Genomic DNA, 20277 nt, shown 5'->3' with positions numbered 1-20277 from the left:
CGCAACGGGAGAGGCCACAACAGTGAGAGGCCCGCATACCACCAAAAAAAAAAAAAAAAAAAAAAAAAAAATTATTTATTTTTTATGCTGCGCCTCACGGCTTGCGGGATCTTAGTTCCCCGACTAGGGATTGAACCTGGGCCATGGCAGTGAAAGTGCAAAGTCCTAACTACTGGACCACTAGGGAATTCCCTTCAAAGATTTTAAAGTAACATTTCCAGTAATTAGAGGTAGTTTGGTACTTTTACTACTAGATCCCTGTAAGTGCACAGTGGGATAAAACAAGTAAGTACATATGTGATAGCCCAATTCTATCATTGATGGTGTCAGTGAGAAATGAGATCCTCAGTACAGGAGAAAGGAGATATGAATATAAGATACAAGCAGTTTAGTACTGTACGAAACAGGAATTGGAAGTATCAGTATGAACTCACAACATATGTTCTATCAAGCAAACAACAATCATATTTCCTAGCTCTGAACATTGAAAAGGCCTGAAAACAATGACTAAGCCAGTTGCAGTGAGTACCACTAGCATCCAAATTGTGACCTGGAAATACTATTTCCCTGAATGGAACCAGGACTCCTTAGAGAAATGGCTCAGTCTGGGTCTGGGATAGGAAAAGTTCAAAATGAGCCTAGAACATTTGGTCATAACAGATAACAAGGCAGTTATCAGAGACTCCTAGGGTCGTGCCGACAGGACTCGGGGGCCAACCTGAAGAGGCTCCCGGTGGCCAAATACAGGACAATTTGAGCATCAATAAGCATAGTATTTGCAATGGACTGAAACTAATTGGTCATTGCTGCAGATCCTAGTGAGCCAACTACTATTTTGAAGGCAGGTAAATAAAGAGAAAAAAATCATTCATCTTGCTTTTCTAATATAAACTGTATCACCGGAACCACACAGATGAAGGGAAATTTTTATTAAAGAAGTATTCCAGTAAATAAATAAAGAAGGAAAGATAGAACTGAAATATCACCATTTTGAAACCCCTACTGAATTAATGGGTCTAGGCATTGCTTATTAATGGCTACTAATATCAAAAAGACAGAGAGATAATTAGACACTACGAGTCTATGGATGGAAGGGTTTTACAGCACATATCAAGTAATCTTGCCAAAAAAAAAAAAATCAATCTGAATCTGATCAAACCTTTAGATACAACCACCAATTCACAGAAAACAGAGGACAGAGCTATATGTTAAATGATACCATGGAGAAACAATCAGCAAAATCCAGACAGTGAAAAACTATAGGATAAATGATTTTTCAACAAATAAGTGGCAAAGGGAAAGAGAAAGATGGAGTAGGACTCTATAATCTAAAAGGCATTTAAGAGGTACAACACCCAATTGCAATATGAAACTCGAACACTGAAATGCATTTGATATTAGAGTTCTTTTTTAAAATATTTATTTATTTATTTATTATTTTTTTATTTGCACTGGCTGCACTGGGTCTTAGTTGCAGCATGTGGGATCTTTTAGCTGCAGCATGTGGACTCAGTTGCGGCATGCGGACCCTTAGTTGTGGCACGCAAACTCTTAGCTGCGCCATGCAAACTCTTAGTTGCGGCATGTGGAATCTTAGTTGCGGCATGTATGCGGGATCTAGTTCCCCGACCAGGGATCGAACCTGGGCCCCCTGAATTGGGAGCATGGAGTCTTACCCACTGGACCACCAGGGAAGCCCCAAGAGTTATTATTTCTTAAGATGTGATTTTGGTACTATGATTAGGTTTTGAAGAGTATCTTTCTTTTTTTTTTAAAGGTTGTTTTAGCCTCTTATTTAAAATATTTATTTATTTTTGGCTATTCCTCATGGCTTGTGGGATCTTATTTCCTGACTGGGGATTGAACCCGGGCCCATGGTAGTGAAAGTGCAGAGTCCTAACCACTGGACCACAAGGGAAGTCCCTGAAAAGAGTACCTTTTATAGATATAGAATTTAAGTGTTTATGGATGAAATAATAGGATGTTCTATATTTGCTTCCAAATAATACAGGGGAAAGAGGTGGGGAATATATGGGTATATGGATGAGACAAGACTGGCCATGAGTTGACAACTGTTGAAACTGAAAGACGGGAGGGGTACATAGGGATTCATTATACTATTCACTCTACTTTGGTCTATGTTTAAACGTTTCCACTAAATAAGTCAAATAAAAGAATAAAAATTTATTGTGTTGACCCACTTACCATCCCAGGTTCTCCCAATTTTCCTCAAAGAAAGGGAACAAAGAAGAAAACTGAAAAAGAAATAGCCCAGGAACTGAAAATGGATTCTCTGGGAAGGGACATTTCCCGACATGGTGTGGAAAAGAATAAGGGGCTGTAGAAAACAGTGTTAGCTATGGTGTGAGATCATGCGGTTTGGACACTGTGTTAAAGGGGATTACAGCATTCATTGAGTTAAAGCTGATTTCAGAATAAAAGAACTGATGTGTATAAATCTAGTAAGAACATTTGAAGCTTTGGCTTATGAAATGAACTCTTGACATGAGTAAGTGAAAGGATAATTGCATATAAACCCTGTGTATCAAATCAGGAGGGTTTTAATTACAAAGGAGTCTCCTGAAGTCCTCTGCTCATCCCTTATTAAAGCCCTTATCACACTGCGGTATATTTACCTGCTGGCCGTCCTCCTCTGGCCAGAGCCACTTGTCATTGCCCCTGGGAAGGTAGCCCCGATCTGAATACAGTCCTTCAGATACTCCATCCCTCAAGCCAAAGTAAGACTCCCTAGGTTCACCAGGGTCCTGGCTCAGAGAAGAAATGGCATTGGCCCTCAGGTGATAAGTTAATATAAAACAGAAAGAACGAAGGAAGGAAGGAAGGAAAGAAGAAAGCCAGATGTTCTTTATAATGTCTCAATGACTTACGTAGGGGTAGCTTCCCTGATTACAAGTAATTGGAGGCTCCCTCGTGATCCTGAGGTTCTAGGGAAAGAAGGGGTTAATGCTCTCCCAGTAATCCCTTCCAGGCTAAGCCCTCCACTGCACAGATTTACATGAGGAAAGTTATCCGTGAGATTAGAAGTCATTCTTTTCCAGTGAAAGCTGGGAGTCCACAGCTTACAGTGGGAGGCACAGCCAGCTCATAAATCTGCAGCGCTCAGGGCTCTGGACAGCCCTCTCACTGGCAAAGCGATTGATGCTTCTGCCAGGGAGGCTCCGAAGAATCTGTCTGTCACTATCTCATTTAGAGACTTGATACCCGAATGGAGACACTGATACCCAAGTTTATAGATCTGAGCAAAGCCCATAGGTACCAAATCTGTGTAAATCAGGATGGGAGGTCTGCGAGGGCCCTAAGGGCCAGGATCTTCCAAGATGCCAGCTTCTGACTCTCTGAAGGTGTATAGCACCTGGGACACTTGGTCTGGAGACTTCATAACCAAAATGTATGGAAGGAACCGTATGTATGAAGTCTCAGCCCGGGAGCAGGCCGAGAGAGCCCCTCTCCAGGTTGATGTCAGGTATTCTGAGGCAAGGCAGAGAGCCAGGCAGCTGTGGCCACTGTGTCCTCCACCTCTGTCCCTCTGCAGCTGAGCTCAGGTTTTCTTGTTCTAGGTGATGTGAGCCCACAGCGCATCACTGTGTCTCAATGAACAGCCTACGTCTTCACTTTCCCAAAAGCCACGGGAAGTTGACTACTCTTTTCAGAAAAACGGGTAACTAATTGCTTTCTGCTCACGCAAGACCCCCTCTGTGAAGCCTTCCCCCAGGCCAAATGAGTCAGTGTTTCTGTGCTCCCACAGTGCCCATCAACTCACAACTTGGCCATGGCACTTCTCACACAGTCTGGCCCACCGCCTGGTCCTTATCTGGTGAGCTGTTTTACCCATGGACCAAGGCGCCTTGAGGCAGACTCTATCTGATTTTGCAGGTCCCCAGTGCCCAGCTCACAGAGGCCACAAAGTGGCCTCAAATAAACATTGAGTGAGGAAGTAAATTATGATCCAGAACTCAGTGAGCCAAGGCACTTCTGGTAAAAGCCCACATCCTGACTCTTGCCTGAATCTTACAAAGTCACCTCCACCCACTCAATTAACGAAGCACTCGCCCTATCTGTGCTAGGCGGGTATTAGGCCAAGTCCAAGTGAAATAAGAGTCCCTTCCCCATGGACCTCAGATGAAGATCCATCCTGCTCTGGGGCCTTCTCTGCTAACAGTCAATGGAGTCCACTTGCAGGATGAGCTGGACAAGTGTGCAGATAATTAATTCAACAGTAATGCAAACAACCTACCACGTGCTCATTCTAAGGCAGTGGGCTCCAAAAACAACCCACTGAGGTAGTGGAGCAAAATATTAGAACGTCTATCGATATTTATTTTTCATCAAAAAATAAGGAATTAAGCTTTAATAGTTACTATATGGATTGACAACAACAGTCTTTGTAAATGCTTCAAATATAAACGTGTCACTAAAGGTGTGTGCTTGTGGCAGAGAGACTCTAAAATGGCCTCCATATGATGTACATGTATAGCAAATCATCACAATGTGCACTTTAAATATCTTACAGTTTTGTCAGTTCATCGTCAATAAAGCTGAAAAATTAAATTAAATTAAATTAAAAAATAAAAATGGCCTCTAATGATCCTTGCCTCCAGGTATTTATGCCCTGATGTGTCCTGTCTCCTGAAGTGTGGGCAAGACTTGTGACTTGCCTCTAATCCAAAGAATACGGCAAAGGTGATGGATGTCATTTCTGTGATTACATTACATAGACGGTAACTTGCATCTTCCTAACAGAGTCTCTGTTGATTATCTCCATTTGTGGCTTTGATGAAGTAAAAGTCCTCATATGGAGGGGCCTATGTGGCAAGGAACTGAGGGCAGCCTCCAGCTGACCATCAGCAAGGAGGCCATTGGTCTGGCAGGCCACAAGGAACTGAATCCTCCCAAGAACTATGTGAGCTCGGAAGAAGATCCTTCCCCAGCCCAGTTTTCAGCCGAGACCCCGGCGCAGGCAACACTTTGAGTGCAGCCTTGTGAGAGCTAAGTAAGGAGAAGGAGGAGGCGAGAACTAAGCAAAGCTACGCCCAGATTCCTGACTCACAGAGACAGTGAGATAATGAATGTGTGTTTTTTGAGCTGCTAGGTTTGTGGCAATATTGTTAGGCAGACATAGTCCTCAAATACAGACCTCAAATTCTTAACTGACAGGTTGTGCAATCAAAGTAGTGTGGAGACCTCTAGATTAGCAAAGTAGGTGTTCCCCACCCCCAAAAGAGCCAAAGGTCGGCAGGGGAGCCTGCAAGTTTTCGTGGGAAAAAGAACATCAGCCTAAAAAGTGGGAAAGTGGAAAAAAACCTCAGGAATTGGTTCTCTAAGACCTGGGTTTGATTCCCAGCTCTGCCTCTAAGAAAGCCCAGCTTCCCTCATCCATATAGTGGGGACAACAAGGCTGGTAAGAGCGGCCAATGAGAGTGACCTGGACGGTGTTTTGTAACATAGAATGTGATATACACGTTAGTTTGCTACCAAACCTGGCCTTGGGCAGGGCACTGTCCTCTCTTGGCCTCAGCTTCCTTATTGTAAAAAGAGGAGGGAAGCACATCCCATCTCCAAGGGCTCTGACCTTCGATTCTAGCATCACCTATAATGCGAAGAGAGGAAGCAGGGAACTCGGGCTCTGACATTTACAGTGGTTTCCTAGTCACGCCATTGGCCAGGATGACTGTCGCACCAACAAGGCAACTGAAGAGGCCTCTATTTGACCAATCACATCTTGTCACCTTGCAGGGTCGGCAACCTAAATTCCTCAACTAAGAGGGAAAATCTCCATTTGTTTTACAAAAAGGAAATAAAGGGTGACAGTAAAGTCAGTAAGAACCACCAAATTCCAGCAGATTACTAACCCCTTTCAGAGGGGCAGCAGCTTGATTCTATTACTGAGCACCAGCTATGTGCCAGGAGCTTTTATAAACACGATCTCTACTTTCACTACAATCTTATAATATAATACACACACATACCTTACTTCATTGTTCTTTGCTTTATTGCACTTTGCAGATATTGTTGTTTTTTTAGAAACTGAAGGTTTGTGGCAACTCCACATTGAGCGAGTCTATTGGCACCAGTTTCCCAAGAGCATTCATCTCTGGGTCACATTTTGGTAATTCTTGAAATATTTCAAACTTTTCCATTATTATCCTATTTGTTATGGTGATCTCTGATCAGTGATCTCTGATGTTACTACTACTAGGACTCATTGAAGGCTCAGATGATGGTTAGCATTTTTTTAAGCAATGAAGTATTGATACTTTTTAATTAAGGTATGTGCATCGCTTTTCTAGACATAATGCTGTTGCATACTTAATAGGCTACAGCATAGTGTAAATATAACTTTATATGCACTAGGAAACCAGAAAATTCATGTGACTTGCTTTACTGCAATACTCACTTTACTGTGGTGGTCTGGAACCGAACCCACAATATCTCCGAGGTCTGCCTGTAGACTGTATCATCTTCATTTCATAGTAAGTTAGCTGAGGCTCAGAAAGAGTCAGCCCCTTGCCCCAGGCACACTGCTAGTGTGCCCTACATGGTAGGGCAGGGATTTTCATTCTGTTTGACTCTAAAGGCCCTGGTCATTGCACCACACCCTGTTGCTCTGGGAGACAGCAGCTTGGGCAGAAAGGTCAGCCCATGATTACAACATAGAGTAAAGGTTCTTGGCCCACAGTGAGATCATGTGCAGAGTGTGGCTTCAGTCATTCATTCCACAAGCATTTACTGAGCACCCACTGTATACCACGTCATGTGGTGGGCAATGAAGAAACAGAGAAATACCCATTCCTTGTTCTTATGGGGAGACACCCTAGTACATGGAGGACAAATGGATGAATAAATGCGTGAACAAATGGATAAGCAGATAGACACACTGACAGTGAGTGACTGGTGTTTCGAGCACCACTAATAAAGTGATGTATAATATAGGGTGTAATGGGTTCACAGGTAAGTCATGACTGCTGGAAGGGAAGGAACAGTTCAGACAACTGGATTAGCAAGTGCAAAGGCAGGATGTGTTCTGGAGATGGCAAGCAGCTCAGCATGGCTGCAGGCTCAGAACACGGAGGAGGTGGAACGGGGAGGCGAGAGACCAGCCATGGAAGAACAGGGTCTTTTTCCTGTACTCTGACCCTCTGAGCTAACCACCAACAGTGGAATCATCAAAGAGGCCCAAGAACAAACTGGGCATGAGAACTGGTAAGCTTCGGAGAACTGCATGAGTAATTCAAGAGCAGTCACACTCAGGGTCTGAGGCCAGCCTGAGAAGTCACAGAGAAACTGGAGAAAAACACAAGACTGTAATCAAATGGAACAAACCCATGCTGTGCTGCTGGGAAGGGGACAGGGAGTAGAGGAGAGGGGATGCTGGGGCCAAAAGGCAGGAAACTCCTCTTACAGAAGAATCTGAAAGCTCGTGTTTCCCAAATGTGTAAAGCCGGATGAGTCTACTTCCTAACTGAAGCCTCAGCAAGAGGGACACACACCACACTGAATCATGCAGACAGATGGAAGGGCCTGGCGCTCTCAGTGCTTGATGCTAACAGCAACAGGACTGATGCCCCTGCCCATTTTTACTGTACCTCATAGCGAGAAGATGAAAAGATAATCGCTCACTTTCCCCTTTAGCTGGACTTAGCTGCTGCAACTGTTTGGTTTGGAGCAGCTGTGCTTGCTGGGAGATGGTCCATCTCTGGTGCATCAAAAAAGTAGGCCTGCAGGAAAAGGAGACCCATGAGGGTGGTTAATAAATAATGGTCCAGGTGCCTGTCCTAGACTCCATGCTGACAGTACCTCTGGGCTCTCGTGGCCCCTACATTTCCCCCACTGCACTGGTCATCACTGAACTGTCTCTGTTTCTGTCTCTTACTCGACTGAGACTGCCTTTTTAAATTTTGCTACCATTAAGCACTTGCTACCTATGACTTAATCTTCATAACAACTCGGTGAGGTTGTTATCACTACCCTCATCTGACAGATGAAGAAACGGAGGCTCAGAGAGGCTGCCATTCGATTAGGTGCACGTGGCAGCAATTGGTGCAGCCAGGACTCAATGCTTGGTCTTTCCGACTGCAAAGCTCAAGCTGTTAATCACCACAGTCTCTCCTCCAAAGACCGTGTCCTTCTTGTCTCTGCGTCACCAGCCCCTCACACAGGGCCGGGCACACTGTGTAAACAATCGATACTTAATGAACTGAACCAAGGTAGACTGCTGCCAAACCAGTCGGCTCCCCATAAAGACCTTTCAAAGAAAGTGCCAGGCAGGCTTTACCTCTTAATTCTTCAACTTGGAAATGAAGGTTTGATAAGTGCTTCCACTTACCATCTACAATTTAACCATCAAAACTCAGAAGGAGGTGGAAGACGGAAAAACATCAGGGAGGATCTTCCCACCTGTTTCGGGGTCTGAGAAGCCTAACGTGAGCCCAGGAAAATACCAATCTCACTAGCCTTGAATTCGGGCTGTTCGAAGGACCGGTGAACCCGTTAGTAAATCAGGGACCACTGCCTGCGCATGACTCGCCCCTGGAGCCGGGGCCTCAGGAAGGTAAAAAAGATAAAAAGCCACCAAGTCAAGAGCCATCTCACCAGCTCTGCTCTCTATCAGCCAGAAGGGGGCGCCAACACAACACGCTGGAGTTTCCCCCAACGTAATTCCTATTTCGAGTTAACTCTTCAACAATCCAATTCAAAAAGTTCCTAGCTGCAGACTCCATCTAGTTTGTCACATCCCCTGGGCAATTCTAGTAGTTTTAAAAGCCTTCCTCCCCAAGGCCCCTTCCAGCAGCTGTTTTCCGAGGAAGGAGAAGAATGGTCCCTAACCCGAGCAGGGGCAGAGGCCATGCTACTAGCGTTGGGCCCCTCCAGTTATCTTGCAGGTGCACTGAGCCAAGAAGCCCCCAGGATGCAAGAACAACGACTATCTTCCAGGTTCCTGGAGGAAACCCTCACCGGATGGAATAAGCCAGGAAGCCCAGCTTCTAAACCTGGCTCTGCTAGGAACTCGCACTATGACTTTGGACAAGTCTTATCTGTTAAATGAAAGGATTGGAAAAAATAATCCACGAAAATAAAAATAATTAGTTCCACAAACACTAGGGCACAGACCCTCTACTCGGAGCAGTATCACCTCAAACATAGGTTTGTGCATCTCCAAACATACCAGCCAAGGATGCAACCTCTAGTGCCTCCTTAGTCTCCCTGCCAGGTGTGTTCCAGGACCAACTTAGAGATCGTGTACAAGTACAAGCACCGAGGGACCCACAGCAGGTGCTGGGCTGTCATATGCTTCACTGCACTAAGGCAAAAACATCAATTCGTGTTCCCCAGGGGACAGTGAGAAGGCCAAGCTGTCTGGTTCAGCCAGTGCCCCTCAGCTCAAGTAACTCCCCTGCCGTTTCCTCTCCCTGCCTTTGCAGTGATAATAATTGTACATATCATTCATCCTTGTGATAACATCTTTACTTCTTTTTCTAAGTGAGGAGGTGGGGGTCCAGAGGGGTGAACTAGTAAGCAAAAAAGCAGGGAGTGATGGAGCTGAGACTAAAACCCGTCTCCTAATGTCTGTTTCCGCCCTCTTGCATTGTGCATCTCCTCTGTAAGAGAAAGGAGGAGGCCATCTCCAGTGTGGACAACAAAACCCCAGACCCAGTGGGCCCCTGGCTAAACAAATGGTTCCCTTCCTCGAGGAAAGAAAACTGTGCCTCCCGTCCAAGAAGCAGTCCTACACCTGCGATTAGCTCCCTGCTCCACCATCCAATCTGCCCCACTCACCTGAGTCCCTTAAAACTGAACAGGGCAATGTCTTTTCTCCTGCCTCCTTCTCTCCTCCAACTTCTCAACCGTGTATGCGTGTGTAAGAAGTTCAGGAGAGAGATGGGAAGATGCCAGGGAGCGGCACCAACGAAAGGGCACTGTCCCTAGAGGTGTGGCCTGGGACCGCTCTTACTGGGGCACTCGGAGGAACAGGCAGCAGAGTGGCCCTGGCAGTTTCTGATGACACAGGGCTCATTTAATAACTTCTTTACATCTGAAGGAACTATCACAGCATATGAAGGGCTTTCACAGCCATTTCACTGAGTCTCACAAAAGCCCACGAAATATGCGTCTCCCTGACAGATGAGGAAACCCAGGTTCTGAGTTCTGAGAGCCTAGGCTCTTAATGCTAAGCAGTTCGCAGCCCAGTGCTCTTTCTACTTCATTATGATGCTCTCTTTTAGAAAGTTCCTGAGTAGCAAGATGGGCAGGTAAACCCTAACTTCTGTGTCATTTACCCCAAAAGGGAGGAGTAGGCATAGGAGGTAAAAGATCCTGGCCACAAGTACCAAATTAAACGTGTTAATAACAACAACACCTCCCTGCTCCATAGCCCCATCTGCCTTGCTCCTCTCTAGTCTTTACAGAACCGAACACAGCAATGCCTTTCTCCTGCCTCCTTCCCCTCATCAACTTCTTAACAAGGTACAAAACACACACACACACACACACACACACACACACACACACACTCAAAATTCAAAAGAGAGATGGGAAGACGCCAGTGAGGGGCATTATAGCGAGAGAGTTAGTCACAGAGCAAAGCACATTCTTCCTCAGCAGACAGGAGGGTCACAGGAAGGTCACAGCAGCATTTCTAGGCATCAGCCCAGAGATTCCAAGTGCCAGACATTAGTAGTGTCACTCTGCTGTCTCAAGGGGTTAAAGCTTAGACATATGTAAAATGCATGTCAATCAAGAACTTGGCACTTTTTATGAGACTTGTTCAATGACAAAGTACTGGGATCTTATTAAAGCACTTACTGAGACCATGGTTGTCTACAGAAAATATTCAAGATCCAACAGTGCCAAAGAAATCTTTACTCCTGTAACTTCAAAGCCTGACCAAGGGTCTGGCCATGTGCTATGTGAACATCTTCCTATGGGCAGCCATGACCTTAACGTTCTTGGATTTGGATTTTTTAAAAAACCTATACCAGGCCTTGTTAAGGCCATGGGCAGCAATTTTTACACACAATGTGTACAGAAATTACAAAGAACATGTCTCCTTAGGATCAAAGGAAAGGGATCTAATTTATGGGCATTTATGGGACAAATTCCATGTTAAGTGCTTTATATGTGTTATTTTATTTTATCCTCAGAACATCCCTCTGTGGCAAGAACTATTATACCCATGTTACAGATTAAGAAATTCAGATTCAGAGAAGTTAGGTTTCCTGCCCAAGCTCATACAGCCAGAGAGTGACATAGCTGGTCTTCAATCTGGGCCTGTCTGACTCAAAAGCACATGCTTTCCCTAAAAAGATACCTAAACACATTAATTCAAACATTGTTTTAAATGTCGTTCATCTTAAAGATAACTTTTTCCTGTTTTGACGTCATTCCCGAGCTTTCTACCTATGAAACGTTGAATTTCGAAACTCTTTCTGAGTCTGTGCAGAAAACCAGTAAAAGCATCCAGAGGTGGAACACCCGCCCCCCCGGACCCTGCGCTCCCCAGCTCTATATGTAGACACTCATCCACCCCTACTTCCTCTGGCCAGACACCAAATCTCAACCAAACTTCAGAAGTTAGGTGAAGTCAGAGATTATAATCAAATTCTCATGACTATTATTTCTCATCTAGGACAGTCTATTTAAAATGATATTTATTTCATGGAGCCAATTTTTAAAGAACCGTGGTGTCTAACAGTTTGAGGTCTTAGCATGTGCATCTAAAGCGCACCGGAAGAGCATCGGAAGGAGACCATACCAGGCAGCCCACAGAAAGCAGCATGTGAAGCAACACAATCGTCACAATTGTGGCCAATGCGATGCGTCGGTTGTCCTCACGAACTGCTGGCCAAAATGTCATTGCCAAGACAGAGCCTGAGATGCCCAGGGCAATCATAACTAGAATCCAGCGGACCACTTTCTGGGGGATGATCCACAGTATCTGAAAGAAAAGGAGGGCGGGGAGGGTTTGGGGGAGGCATTCAGCGAGGCATTTGTTCGTTCCAGGCACACGTGTTCATAAAGGTCCAGGAGCCTGTCAGCAGCTGGGCCTTCACTGCCACTCGGGTTTCCCAGAACAGCCCAGAGAAATGCCACCAGCGTGCAGACTGAGGGGAACGCTTTCCTAACAAAGGGCTCAAGATCCAGGGAAGGCACTTGGCTCCCCGGCCTCCATTCCCACTAAACTTCTAAATTCAAGGGGTATTTTCCAGATGCACATCAGTGTTAGGCTAGAAATAATGATGCTGGTTGAATTTTCCACTAAGACCAGGGTCTCACTCAGAATCAGTGTGGTACTTACCGCCGTGGGGATATAAATGAAGAGTGAATATCCATAGACGCACACAATCTCCAAAAAGGAATAGGAAACGATGTTCATAACTTTACTGTTTCTCCACACAAGGAAACCCCAGAGTGCAAGAGGAACCAGCCAGGCATAGGCATAGATGATTGTGGCTGCGATGGACACTGAGGGCGAGAGGACACAAGTTTTAATTCCACCATGCCTTTAATGCACTGTCACGGCACTTCCGGTACCTGCTGGACTTACTTCCTGCAGGAGTGTCCACCTGCCTCACTGGATCAGGGGATCGTGTCTCACTCATCTCAACCCCTGAGCCTGGCACAGTACCCAACAAGCAGTAGGTGCTTTATAAATGTGCTGAATCCATGCCCCTTTAGCATTTGTGTTTGTGGTGATGACCAGTAGTCTTTCCTATGGTTTCTATAATTCACTTAATAACTAACAACTAATAGTATTAAACAACTGAATTACTTCCGAGGGCCACACTGCAAGTGTTTAAATACACAGAACATTTCAATCAAATACAAGTCAACTATCCCCTTGGAAGAACACATCTTCCTTCCTAATATAACAAGAGCTGACACTGATTTCTTTAGCAAATTTATGAAAATGACCTGGGTTCAGATTAACTTGTTCTACGTGCTGCTTAGAGTTCCTTCTGTCTCTGAAATAGGGAGTTCCAGCTCACCGATGAATTGCTTGGAATAGTCTCCAGTTCCACTTTCTTCTTTAAATAATTCGGTCTCTGTGGTGTAAATGCTACTTAGCGGCTCCTCAGAGGAGCAATGCTCAGTGTATTACTTACTGTCCCTCCCTCCCCCTCCTCTAGTAGCACGCCCTAGAGGATTTGTCCTCCCTCATCTGGAGTGGAGGATCATAAACGGCTCAGTCCGCAACACCAGCCCTTCCCAGATGAAAGTCACCAGGTAATCCACTGAACGCTCTTGGCAAGAACAAAGGCACTCCTAGCAACTACAGTCCAGACTCTGGGTAAGATATGCGATTGTCCAAAACATTTTCAGCTCCCAGAGCAGTTTTTTTCACATGGGGAACTCCAGCATTAAGCCAAATGTAATTTTGCTGATATACTGCCTTTTTCTTGAGTAACTAAAGGGAGGGTAAGGGAATTGCTACAGTGACTACAGCCGTCCACTGGGTGTCCGGCATTACACTGAGTGCTTTACTGAGAGGTAACGTTGTTCAACAGTCAGAGCTACAGACTCTAATCCTAGCTCTGCCACTTACAGCTGAGTAGACCTGGGTGGTGAGTTACTTAACCTTCCTGACTCTCATCTGTAAAATGGGAATAATAACAGTACACTACCTTATAAGATTATTAGGAGAATTCAATGAGTAAAAACAGGTATATTTAGAACAATGAGTGATAAATAATAAATGCCCAATCAAGAATAAGCTTTTTATATTGTTAACTGATATATAAACACATTATTTCATATAATCTATATCTTTATTTTAGAGATGAGGAAACAGGATCAGAGAGCTAAGTGGTTTGGTTAGGATCAAATAATAAGTGGTAGAAATGGGACATGACCTTGGATGTGTGACTTATAATCTTTACATAAAATGGAAAAATATTTATTAATCAAGTCAATGACTATCTTACTGGCACATACATCCCATGACTCCCTGATACTCGGATGCCCAGCCAAATAGGATAAGAACAGACAAGAACCCCCGACCCCTGCCCTCCCCCCTCCCCCCACAGCTTCCACACCCTCAGGCAGGGTGATTCACTCCTCTTCTCTGTCAATATACCACTACAGACTTCTGATATAGAAATTAACACATACCATTTATTACAGCAATATCCATTTACCTGTTTTTCTTTACTTAACCACTGAGCTACTTGAAGGCATATTGATAGTTCATGGATAACATTTATTGAGTTAAACTTAAACCAAGGTTACTTGACAAATGGAGTTGGGACTGAATCCAGGTCTGACTCCATAATGGAGGAGAGAAGAAGGGAAAATGGGCATGGAGGGTAGAGGGGAGGAAAGGAAGGCTACATGGACATACACACAGGTAATTACATTTCTCTACAGACACACAGATATGTGTACATACATATATAGCATTAGTTAATTTTACTGAACTCTTTTTGTACAAGGCACTGTTCTAACCTCTTTACATACATCACTTCTTTATTCTTACGATAGCCCTATAATATAGGTATTCTTATTCCCATTTTACTGATAAGGAATCTGAGGCCAAGAGAGATGAAATAATTTGCCCAGCAAGGTAGAAGCTAGTGAATGGTGGAGCTGGAGCCTGAAGCCGATGGCCTGGTTCCCGAGCCCACGCTCTAATACAGCCTTTCAACGGGAGAGCAGGCCAGAAGGGATGGAGGGAGGGAAGGAGAGAATGGAGAAAGTGGCACAGGCCAATCTCCTGCATAGCCAAACACCTCCAACTTGGGGTGGCTGACATCAGCAAATCCCTCAAAGCTATTTGGTTATTTTTCCCCAGTATCCAATTTTTCCCCAGTATCCAATACTGCCACAAGAAAGGACGTTTTAAAATAAGAATGTCATCCAGAAGCCCATCACTAGGACACGTTCACTTCTGCATTTTCCCTTCTAGGCCCTGACCATTGCAAACTTCTCTTTAACGAAGTTGCTAACAGCACTGGCCTAAGTTTGGATTATGAGTTTTCCATGTTGCTCTAAGTGCTTCATAATTAATGGCTACAGACCCAGCTAGTTGAGTCATCATGCCTTAAATAACAATGCCCCTATTGTTTCCAACATTTGGATAATACAAATAATGCTACAGTGGAGACTTTCATGCACACTGCTTTTTACTTATTTTGTACATTTTTCTTTGGATAAATTCTGATTGCTATGGGGTCTTGCCTTACAGTTTTCCAAAAGATTATATGGATTCACAATATTGAATTTACTTAATGCCACTGAACTGTACACTTAAAAGTGGTTAAAATGGTACATTGTAGGTTATATATATTTTACCACAATAGAAAATAAAAGACTATGTGGATTTATATAGACGGATGATTAATTTTGAGCCCTTAAATATAGAAAAAAGGGCTGCAGGACCTACAGACAGGGGTCTAAGAGCTCAGTGGGTAAAAAGAACTCACGGTTACCAACTAACAGCATTCCAAATGAGTCAAGCTATTCACCAACCTTTTCGGAATTCGGGCACATAATGGTATGTCTTCCTTCCCAGATGGATTAAGAAGTTGGAAAGATTCCCACTAATTGCTATGGCAAAGACCAACGTGGCACATATCCAAAAGGGGCCTGCAAAGCAAACCAGAAAATTCAGACAAGAAAACGAAGAACCAGCTTTTAGGCTCTCACAAAACAATTTCTTATCTCCCTCACCCTATTCATGTGAGGTGAATATGAATTTTAGATAGAATCTAAAGGGAAGGGAAAATGAATTTTAGATGGAATCAGTACTCATTTAGTGGGGATTTTCTTTTTTAAAAAGTCAAACATGCAACTCAGTAATTAGCTGCCTTAAAGACAAGGGGGATTGAAATGCACAGACCAAAACACCTTCCATGATTAGATGAATAAAGACACTGATTGGCTTATAGTTTCTTTTATTGGAGGATCAGCCAAAAAAATTCATGGACATTTTGTTAAACCTTCACCATCAGGATACAGGAAGCAAAGGTTACTTCCTTTACATAAGTACCAAATGTTAATGCCAGAGAAAAATACTTTAAATCAGATAGGTCCTTTGTTGTCTAAATGGAAGAGTAGGGCAAGCAGAACACTTTAGGAAAGGGTTCGTTTAATCTAACAAATCACCGTGTATGTGTATGTGTGTCTTTATTTTTTTCTTTCTTTTTTTAATCAAAAAGTAATACATGCACATAGTTCAGTGTTCAAAAGGCACAAAAAGGGAATATAGAGAAAAGTAAAATTCCTTTCCTCTCTGTTCCCTAGCTATGCATTTTGCTTCCACAGAGCTCACCACTGTAACCAGTTTCTGGCGAATCCTGCCAGAGATTCCTATACTCATATAAGCAAATGCATATTTGTATGTGTGTGTGTGTGTGTGTGTGTGTGTGTGTGCACGCGCTTTATACAAACGCTAACAAGCATATGTATTTCCACCTTATTATGTTCTGGAGATTCTACTATAGCTATTCATAAAAATCAGCTAATTCTTTTTTAGTGATTATAAAAAATTCCACTAAGTGGATGAGTGCACCATGCTTTGTAAATCCCTTTCATCATTTCGCTTGATTTCATGAACACCATCCTTGTTTCTCCCATCTAGAAAAAGGACTATTAGAACAAATACAATTTTAAAATTTAGAGATTTTAATAAATTTTATGAATTTCAATTTCACTAATATTCTGCAATATCTTTTGGGATAACTGCAGGCACCTTGACATATAAAATTAAGAAAATTATTGTGTTGGGGGAGATAACTAGCAGAAATGGATGAGCACTTTTCGAAGTCAAGTTGCTTCCTTAAGATGGGAAAGGGAGCACAGGCACTTGACTGGGGGCTCCAAAGAGCCACCAACATCAGCTTCCCAAGGAGTGCCATTTACTCACTAGCCTGCAGGCACTCTGACATAGCCAAGGATTAGATCCTGTTCACTGTATTATTCTGAGTGACTAACACATAAAATATTTAACAACAACAAAAACCCTACAACCAACAACAATAATTTTAAAATCCCCCAAAGCTTTATTGAACAAATGAACAAAACTGACGTGTTGTTGATGGGCTGAGACCATCAAAGCATGAGACCACAAGTGGTCAAAATATTATAGTACCCATAACCAGAAAGCAGAGACTACTGGATCCTGTCAGCCATTATTTACTAAATACCTACTATCCTCTGGGCCCTGGGCTGGTGCTGGGGACACAATGATGTGTGACAGACACAGTTGCTGCCTCTGGTGCACTCAGGCACACAGGAAGCTTAGCCTCTAGAGAAACACAACCACCTGCTTGGCCTCTAGAGAAACACAACCACCAGGCCTGCCACAATGCTTCATTCTGTCTCCTTTCTTCCTCGTTCCTGCCAAATTCCTACTCTAATTATGGGGTGGGGTGGGAGGGAGTGTTAATTTAGTTTGTATTGTGCATTTTATGTTATAAAATATTTCTAATATACAGAAAAGCCCAAAAATGATAAAACAAACACTGGTATACCCATCATGCCTCTTTTTCAATTCTTTCTAATGCTGTCATACTACTCATATCCTTCTACAACATGCTTTTTTTTTTATTGACCATCGTTCTGAGATGTATCCATGTTGATGCTTCTGGATCACATTCATTTCTAAAACCTACAAAATTCCGTATATGAACACACCATAATTTACTGATCCATTCTCCTGCTGATGAATATTTTGGTCATTTCTAAATATTTGCTGTTACAAGCAATGCTGAGGCAATGAATAATAATATTCTTCTACATGCCTTCTTGTATATATGTGAGTTTCTCTAAGACTATTTATCTAGGCGTAGAACTGCTAAGTTGTAGGGTATGAGAATCTTCAAACTGCTCCAATTTGTGGCACCAGTCACATACCCACCCACATTATACAAAAGTTCCCCTTGCTCCACATTCTTGGCAACAGTTGGTATCAATGTTTATGAAAAGCTTAGAGTAGGTCATTCCTCTGTTCAGACCCTTCAATGGCATCTCACTCAAGCAAAAGCCAAAGTCTTCACTTGCTTACAAGACCCTACATGATGTGCCCCTCCACACTGTCCCTCTGACCTCAGCCACTAGACACCCTTGTTCACTTTGGCCCAGTCACACTAGACTCTTCACTGTTCTCTGAGCACATGAGGCAAGTTCCTGCCCCAGGGCCTTTGCACGTGCTGCTTCAAATGCTCTTCCCTGAGATACCTATACGTATTGCTCCCAATTCCTTCAGGCATTTACTCAAATAAATATAAAAAATTTTTAAATTTCAAATCCACCCACCTATGCAAACATTTACTGTCTTTCTTCTCTGCTTTTAAATTTTCACCTTAGCGTTTATCACTAGCACACTATGTATTGATATTTTACCTATTTTCTTTGCCTATTGTTAAACTTAGATTATAAACTCCCTCAGGGCAGGGATTTTTGTCTGTTTTATTTACTACTGTACCTCCAGTGCCTAGAAGAGTGCCATGTTTGTTGAATTAACTGAATGAATGAATGAAGACAAGCCAATTTGTATGCTTGCTAAAATAATGGACATAAATAATATCCTGTTTAAATTTTTATTTCAGGTAGGGATAACTATCTTTTCATATATTTATTGGCCATTTGGGTTTCCTTTTCTTTGAATTGCTCATTTTCCCCCAGAACTTATACTTGGTTTTATTCTCATAATCGGTAGGCATCCTACATGTACACTTGCTTTGCATCCTTTGTGGGTTATGTGCATTGAAATATTATCTGTGGTCTGTGGTTTATTTATTTATTTATTTATTTTTTACCTTGCTTATGGTTTATTTTGTGGTGTAGAAATTTTTATTTATTTTTTTGGCTGTGTTAGATCTTCGTTGCCGTGCACGGGCTTTCTCTAGTTGCGGTGAGCGGGGGCTACTCTTCGATGTGGTGTGCGGGCTTCTCATTGCGGTGGCTTCTCTTGTTGCGGAACATGGGCTCTAGGCGCGCAGGCTTCAGTAGTTGTGGCAGGTGGGCTCAGTAGTTGTGGCGCGCGGGCTCTAGAGCTCAGGCTCAGCAGCTGTGGCGCACGGGCTTAGCTGCTCCGCGGCATGTGGGATCTTCCCGGGCCAGGGCTCGAACCCGTGTCCCTCGCATTGGCAGGCAGATTCTTAACCACTGCACTACCAGGGAAGCCCAGAAATATTAAACTTTAGTTTAAATGTAGTCAAATTCATCAGTCTTTCCCTCAGATTCTGCAGACTGGCTCTTCTGTCATCTTGTTCCTGACCACTTTCCTCCAACCCACCCCACGAGGCCCAGCCCTCTCTGCTAGAAAACACTTTACCGATATCGTACATCCTTTTTTTAACCATGTCTATGGGCTCATGAGATTAATAGTGCTGTGGGAAGAAGGATGCTTTGGGTTCATATCCTGGCCTTGTCACGAGAGACAGCCAAACACAGTGATGCAGAACATGGATTATGAGCTACGGTGCTGATCTGAATCCTCCGCCACTTACTAGCTGCGTGATCTTAGGCCCGTTGCTAGACTTCTATGCGACACAGTGTCCTCATCTATACAATGGGGATAATAATAGTACCAACCTCACAAAGTTGGGGTTATTATGAGGATCACATGAGTTAATACGGGTTGTTCCCTAATAACAGTGTCTGGCATACATCAAGCATTCTATGTGTGTTTGCTATTATTATTGTTGCTGTTGCTAACTCTGTGACTATGGGCAGGCTGTCCTCCCCAAACCTCAATTTTTCTCTTCTGTAAGATAAGGCTACCTTGGAGCGTGGGAAATAAAACAGTGTAACACAGTAAAACAGTGCTGAACTCCATGCTCGGCACCTGTTAGGTGCTCAACAAACGCTGGGTCCCTCTCTTCTTTCTCCTTGGGGATGGAGATCATGACTTTATCTTTGAATCCTCAGTCTCTAGCACAAAATAAGGTGCTCAAAAACTGTTTGAGTACCTACTCTGCGCCAGGCCCTCTGCCAGGTGCTGACGACGTGGATTCCTCAGACACAGAGTCTGCTTCTCAAGAAGTTCTCAGGCTAGAATTAAGGATGAATGAGAGCTAGAAAGAAATGCCACCTTGGCAACCTTAGCTGAGAGGCCTGGGCCAAGGCAATGGTTTTCACACTATGCTCACCGGAGCTCCAGGAATTCCATGGACATCTGGATGGAACTTCTGTGTCTGTCCCTGAGGGAGGAAGCTGAGTGGAAGGGAGACTTTCCTCAACCTCCATCAGAGCTGCTCCACTTTGACTGGTTTTAAATATTGGACATCCGTGCCATTTGATGAAAAGGTTCTGTAGCTT

General features: G+C 43.5%; 1 protein-coding gene across 2 annotated transcripts in view; it reads right to left on the bottom strand.

Annotated features, from left to right (window-relative positions):
- Positions 1 to 20277, bottom strand: part of YIPF1 (Yip1 domain family member 1) — a 34420-nt gene that overhangs the window by 2795 nt on the left and 11348 nt on the right. The window contains exons 6-9 of one of the 2 annotated variants that reach the window (XM_007128163.3): positions 15484 to 15600; positions 12314 to 12480; positions 11771 to 11953; positions 7605 to 7736 (exon numbers count right to left, since the gene is read on the bottom strand). In XM_007128163.3, coding sequence (XP_007128225.1) covers positions 7647 to 7736; positions 11771 to 11953; positions 12314 to 12480; positions 15484 to 15600 — 557 coding nt within the window. In that variant the 3' untranslated portion in view covers positions 7605 to 7646. The remainder of the gene's footprint in view (positions 1 to 7604; positions 7737 to 11770; positions 11954 to 12313; positions 12481 to 15483; positions 15601 to 20277) is intronic. The other variant, XM_028489380.2, reaches the window with a different exon arrangement.

The sequence above is a fragment of the Physeter macrocephalus genome, chromosome 4 (genome assembly GCF_002837175.3).
Source record: "Physeter macrocephalus isolate SW-GA chromosome 4, ASM283717v5, whole genome shotgun sequence".
Lineage (NCBI taxonomy): Eukaryota > Metazoa > Chordata > Mammalia > Artiodactyla > Physeteridae > Physeter > Physeter macrocephalus.
The sequence above is the reverse complement of the archived record's forward strand: the minus strand, read 5'-3'. Positions and strand labels throughout refer to the sequence as shown.